The sequence below is a fragment of the Stegodyphus dumicola genome, chromosome 7 (genome assembly GCF_044657685.1).
Source record: "Stegodyphus dumicola isolate Sdum_Otavi_A_Nest chromosome 7, ASM4465768v1".
NCBI lineage: Eukaryota > Metazoa > Arthropoda > Arachnida > Araneae > Eresidae > Stegodyphus > Stegodyphus dumicola.
Genome location: NC_140774.1, coordinates 69,619,651 through 69,626,765, shown reverse-complemented (window position 1 = coordinate 69,626,765; position 7,115 = coordinate 69,619,651). Strand labels below are relative to the sequence as shown.

Sequence of the window (7,115 nt, the reverse complement as noted above, 5' to 3'; positions counted from 1 at the left end):
AGCTGAAGTCTTTGCATGCTAATAACCTAGGTGAGTTGGATGAAGAGGAACCAGGTAACTCGGATATTAACTCGTGAAGCTACAGGTAATGTAAACCTTCATTTTTTTTCTTTCCCCGAACCTGCAAGGAACTTTACTGGAAAAACTTCATTAAGAACTTTTTTTATAGAACGTTTTACTCATTTTAGAACTTTAAATCATAATTATACTGTGCACAAAATGTGGATTCTTGTGGTATTGCCATCAATGTTTGTTAAAAAAAGCGACAATTGAGGGCAATTGTTTAGGGGTCTAGTCTGGACACCTGTCGAGATCGATATCGAAAACCCAGTCGGGATTCTCTTTCCACTCGACAGCAAACGGGAGAGCGAGTCTGACCAGTACCTCCTATATACGAAGCCAAGCCTCTAGGGTTGCTTGAACGGTCTGACGTCATCTAAGTCGTCATTCCTACCATCTTCCTCGTGGCAAAGAATGAAAGAATATACTTCGGTGTCGTAGCGTAGTGAACTGACTGTTGTTTGAAAGTGTAGTGTGCTCTAATAGAACATTTTTCATTTAAATTACTTTATTTATTTTTTATTATGCCACATAAATGCTGTGTTGCAACATGCAAAGGAAATTATAAGAATGGCCCGAAGATGGCTGTATTTAGTTTTCCTACGGAAGAACAACTGAGAAAACAATGGATTTGGAACTGCAAACGAAAAGATGGATTCAAGCCTACGAAACATTCAAAGGTAAGCATGCATTTCATTTTTAAATTAGAAAATTCCTGAAAGATTAATGTCATTGAAAGAAACATGACTTGAAAATGCGAAAACAAAAAATTCTCAATGCAAGGGAAATAATTTACTAAAGTTCCATTGCATTCAACCATAGAAAATAAAACGAAGTTTTAATTACTTTCTATACAAGCATAGTTATATATTTATTTACTTGGCAGAAATTTCTCTTATCCCATTATGAATGAGTATTATTAATGAATTATTTCAGTAATTTATATTTTCGGCGTCGGGATCTTTATAACACGCACATTGATTTGGGATTGATTAATCTTTCAGGAATTTATGTTATACAGAGCTTATACTGAATTTTAAAGTGATTATAAAATGGACCCTTTTCTCAATAACTAGTCAATAGAAAATCCACCAACCTTATAAAGTTCATATTATAACTTTAAGTAGATAAATATAAAATGCTTCAACTCGTAATTTTAAAGCCGTTAATTTAAAGTTGTTTTAGATATAAGTATTTAACTGTTTGGGTATACTATTTCTTTTGATTTAGATAAGTCTCGTTCCACCTATTTTATTTTTATTTTTTTTTTTCTTTTTAAAACTGAATGTATGCAATGCCCCTTTATTATATGCTAGGAGCATTTGAGAATGCATTTTGCTCGTAACTCATGTGAACAGGAAATTAATGCTAATTATGCAATGTTCTAAACTTTATTAATTCTAAAATCCTTAAAAAAATTATGAAATATATGTAAAAGAAAACAATCGTATAAATGGACTAGTTTTGACAGTAATTATTTTAATTTCTGGAATAAGTTACAAGGTGTTTAAATTAAACTGTCTTGTTCAAATAATATTGCCTAAGATTGTAAGCTTACTAGTTTTCATTACATGTTAGCATAAATCCTAATTAGCCTATTAAATTGTTTCATGCACACACACATCTATAAAAGTACGAGTTTCTTATGCCAATAACACCTACCTTGTTACAGTGATTCACTTGCTACTGGCAGTAAGTTCTTGTGGGCTTGAAATTTACATTAATTTCTTATCTAAAAACACTTATATAAGGGGTTTTGTTTATTTATACTTGTTGCAGTGGAATATGAAAATGTTTCATTGTATTAGTAAGTTATATAACTTTTAAAATTTTTGAAAAAAGTTAAGAAAATTATATGGAAAATAAGCAATCTAGTGAGCCTTCCACAGTAATACAATGTCAAACACGATTGATGAATGTGAATATTTCACTCCAAAATTACATAAGAATAGCCTAAAATATTTAATTACTGCAAATAAACTGTTAAATATACAAATTCTTGTTTTTTTCTTTGTGTATCATATTTTAGCACTTATACATGCTTTCAATAATTCAAGAAAAATGAATTTTTTTAATGACTAATGCTGTTTTATGCTCTTAAATATAAACATTCATAGGCACACAAGTAAATTTGTACTTCTGGTTGTGAACATATCATTTGTAAAAATGTTTAGAAAAAGAGCCAGTAACTTTATATTTGAATGGTACGAATGAATGTGGTTAATCTTATTCTTATCCATCAACTGATGGTTAATCTTATTCTTTTTATAACTGTATTATCACCATTTTGAATGTAATTCCATAACCAAGTGTTGTTTTCAAATAACTGAAGAAAGAAATATTTAGGATGTAGCAATTATATATACATGAGCAATTGTATGTTACCTGAGGATGTATCAATTAAATATTACTTATGTTATATGCATTTGACATATGACAACAAACATGTGCTAATTATTTGCACTTTTCAAAACTTTATGACAGCATCCATGGCTCTTTTTAGCCCAAAAGAGTTAATAGTTTTGTTTTAAGATTTTGCATTATTCACTCTAAATGGCTGCATCACTTTTTTGCGTTGTGCACTTTAAATGGCTATATCTCTTCAAATTGTTACCATCCAAACATTATCGCCCTGTATTATTTTTAAATAAATTAAATGATGAACGTTTTCCACAACGGTAACCCTTCCCTTAAGCAGATAGCTCTGGAGTGCTTTGCCATGATTAAATAAAAATACAATAAAACCCTTATTAGACTGTGCATGTATTTAAAGGATGGCGAATGCTTACGATTTTATAATTGTTTAACCTTTTGATACATGTTTATTTATTTGTTCTTTTTCATATTAAAAGGTGTGTGAACTTCACTTCAAGCAAGAGGATGTTCTGAGGCAAACTGAATTCTTTGATGAGAAAACTGGAAAGAAGATCATTATACCATTGTCATATCCTCGTTTAAAGAATGGTGCAATTCCAAGTCTGTTTCCTGATGGTCCGAGTCATCTTAGTTCCAGTGTTTCATCAAGGGAATCACCAGAGCATAAAAGACTCAAAAGAGAACAAGATGCACTCGAAAAAGCCTTAGCCTGTAGCTTAGCTGAAAAGGAAGAGTATGAACGAAAACAAATGTTTTATAATTTAGATGAACTAAAAATTTGTTTTAATACTGTGAATTTACCAGATAACTGGATAGTTATACACAGGCCTATACATACTATGATTCTTAATATTTCTAATGACAATCATCCAAGAATTCTAAAATCATTATTGATTGATTGTAATTTGAATATATCTGTAGCAATTAGAAATATACCTATTAAATCACTGAAGCAATATGTAATCCCATCAAAAATTAACAACCTTAAAGATCTTTTAAGTATTTTAGAGAAATTAGACCTATTTGCCTCAAATGATTCATCTGAAGACAGTATTCAAAATTATTTACAAATTGTAAATGAATTAATGACAATTTTAAAAGAGAAAATTCCACATAAAAACAATGAAATAAATTTTCTCGTTGAGCAACTATCAAACTTGAATTCAGAAAAACAACAATGTAGGTATTCTGCAGACTTTCTAATATTTTCCACTTTACTTCACACAATTTCACCACATGCATATAATTTTATTCGAAATTCAGAAAATATTATTATGCCTCATCCACGGACCATTCAGAAAATTTTTTCAGATTTTAATATATATCCAATAAATGAACAATACAACCAAAAGTTCCTAAGCTACATAAAATTTAAATTTCAAGAACTATCAGAAAAAGATCTGCTTGTTATTTTAATGATTGATGAAATTCATCTAAATCAAGCATTTGATTATAAAGGTGGTAATTTGTGTGGAATGGCATATAATTGCAAAAATGCTGCATCTAGTGCATATGTTTTCATGATTCGCAGCCTATTATCTGTTTATAAGGATGTTGTACATATTTTGCCGGTGAAAACACTTAGTGCGGATAATTTGTATATTTATATTAAAATTGTTGTGGGATTAGAAAATATTGGGTTTAAAATTATTGCTATTGTCACTGACAATAATTCGATTAATAAAAAGGCTATGTCTCTGTTTTCCGAACCACCTAAAGTTAGTATTGTTTATCAAAACCCTGTTGACAAATCTAGGCCAATGTTTTTTATTATTGATACAGTGCATATTTTAAAATGCATTAGAAATAACTGGATAAATCAAAAAAATAATAATCAGAGTATGTTTTTCCCAAGTTTTGATGATGCTTCACATATTGAAACTGCATCTTTTTCTTGTATTAAAAAATTACATGAATCTGAAACTGGTAAGTTATTAAAGTATGCTTATGGTCTGACAATAAAAGCTCTATATCAAACTAACTTAGAAAAACAAAGTGTAAAGCTTGCATTGCAGATTTTTAATGATAATGTTGTTGAAGCATTATTTTCTTTTGGGCAGCAGAAAGAAATAATAAATTTCCAAGAAACTGGAAACTTTATTAAAATAATAAACACATGGTGGTCAATTGTAAATGTGAAATCTATTTTTAAAGGGGTTCATAAAAATAATGTATTTGAAACACCTTTCACTGTGGCAGAAAATGATGAAAAATATGTTTTTATGAATAACTTTTTGAATTGGCTAGATAATTGGAAAAATTTGAATTTAACCTCTGGTTGCCTAACCAAAGAAACTCACTTTGCAGTATACCATACAACGTATGCTTTAATTGAGATATCAAGGTATTGTATAAATGAGTTGGGTTTTAAATACCTTTTACTTGGAAAAATACAAACAGATATGTTAGAGGCTAGATTTGGTAAGTACAGGCAACTGGCTGGAGCTCACCATAATATTTCTATCAGACAGGTTTATGAAATAGAGGGTAAATTAAGACTTCAGAGTACATTACCAACCCTAATAAATTCTTCAAAATTTGGAAATATTCCTCTTCATGTATCTGATTTTAAAGACACTGAAGAACAAACTTTTGATGACACTGATGTACAAACATTCATAGATGAAATAACAGTTGAAGATAGTGATATACACGACATAAAATTGGATGTACCTATTTTGACTTATATAGCTGGATATTGCTGTTATAGTATGCTAAAAAAGTTAAAATGTGATGTATATAAATCCAATATTACTATTGATAAGGAGTTAGCTTTAGAAAACGATGAAAATATTCATTCATGGATTAAGGTTTTTGATAGAGGTCTTATGTATCCTCATCCTGATATTTTACATGCTGTTATATACAATTTTATTGTTGTTAAGAAACTTATTTCAGATGAATATGAGCAAGAATTTTTATTTTCGGCAAATCCACGAGTTACAGTGTGTAAAATTACTCTAAATTTACTTCATGAAAAATTTTTTTTAGAGTTGAATGACTGTCCTAAACTTCATGACCCTCAAATTATTTTGAAAAATATCATACAAGCATCAACGAATATTTTTCTAAATAATTACTGCAAAAAGTTGAATGATAATCTTTTAAGTAACAATTTAAATAAGCAACGGAAATTGAAAACATTAAAAAAATAATTTATGCATACAGCAGAAATGACATATACTATGTTTATAAGTTAGTAAACTTTATAAAATAAGATAGTGACACTAATCTATTGTTTCTTATTATCTTCAGACTTAATTTGTAATTCATTTTATCTAAATGAATATTTTTTGCAGAATGTAGATAGTATGTTAAATAAAAAAATAGTGCTTTTTCTATTTGTGTTGTGAAATCTTTACCAACTCTTTCAAAATGCATGCACACACACACACACAAAAAAAAAAAAAAAGCATTTGTAATAGTTAACTAATTATGACAGTAAAGTGCTAAAGTTGTTAAGTCTCTTATATAATATCATTTTGTGCAAAATAGGTGTATTTATTGTAAACTAGAGAAATATTGATTTTTGAAGATAAAATACTTTGCCAATTAATATTACTATTGTTTAGATTTTGAAATCAGTATCTTGCAATTTTTTAATATTATTTTAATTGAAGCAGACATGTTTATTACATTGATTTTACACTGTAAGAAGAAAATAAATACAATTTGTTTTTACCTACAATTCCATATGAGTCATTTTTATAGATATTCATGCATTTTTATGGAGGAAATTCACTGTATTCTTATACAATATTTTCATTGTAATACATGCTAAATTCTGTCAAAACTAAAATTAAATACTTTGGAATTAAAATTTCTAATGATGTGGTTGTACATATACAAGGGAAAACTTATCAAAAATAAATTGAGTAAAAAAAATATTTTTAATCCTTCCCAGCTGTAAGGCTTCATGCAGTTATACTAAACTATTTTGATATTAAAAAGACTTAACTGTAATAAAAAATAAGTAGCATCAAGTTACATAAATAAATAGTCATCCCACCCTTTTTCCCACTGTAGTATGCAATGCCATTTCCTATTACTTCCAGTTATAAATTTACTGGTACAAAAAATTCAGGCCAAAAAAAATAAATAAATAAAATCCTTTTTATATGTTTTGCATCCTAATTGTGTTGCTTTCCTTTAATAAAAATCTGAATTATTTTGAAAATTTTAAATCTTACTTTGCATCTTAACAATCAGGCTATATTTATTTTCATTTCTAATAGGAAAATACATAAAACTTGTTATTCTTTCAATTCTAAGAATTGAGGACATTTGATCTATTTAGATGTTTTAAAAGTTCCTACTGATTACCCTGATAAAAATTCCAGTAAATACATACATAAACTTCATATTTATCATTTGCTAAAAAATTCTCAAATAAATTACAATGAAATGCTTTCAGGAACAAAAATTTACAAGTTACAAAAAAAAAATTATATGCACATAATTAGACAAAAGGGGTGTTACAAACATTTAACAATAAGAATGAAACATAAGAATTTTGAATTCCTAGCAAGTGTCAAGTTTGTTGAATTTTTACAATTTTTCTTTTTTTTATTATTGGGGAAGATGCAGTTATGCATTCTCAAATAATGATCTAATTTAAAATGCCTAAATATATGAAATGTTTTGCTACCGTATTTTAAAATTACCAATGAATAAATATT

General features: G+C 28.2%; 1 protein-coding gene across 1 annotated transcript; it reads left to right on the top strand.

The window, feature by feature from the left end:
* Positions 1-389: 389 nt before the first annotated feature.
* On the top strand, positions 390-6,513 carry LOC146996220 (uncharacterized). Its single transcript, XM_085820408.1, has 2 exons — positions 390-740; positions 2,913-6,513. Exons 1-2 carry the CDS (start codon positions 585-587, stop codon positions 5,589-5,591), a joined length of 2,835 nt encoding a protein of 944 aa, XP_085676534.1. The 5' UTR covers positions 390-584; the 3' UTR covers positions 5,592-6,513.
* The last annotated feature ends 602 nt before the right edge of the window (positions 6,514-7,115 follow it).

Bases quoted from the DNA above. Each gene is read 5' to 3' on its own strand.
- LOC146996220 (XM_085820408.1), top strand. From the start codon at position 585: ATGCCACATAAATGCTGTGTTGCAACATGCAAAGGAAATTATAAGAAT. The intron at 741-2,912 runs GTAAGCATGCAT...TCATATTAAAAG, and splicing joins AGCCTACGAAACATTCAAAG to GTGTGTGAACTTCACTTCAA.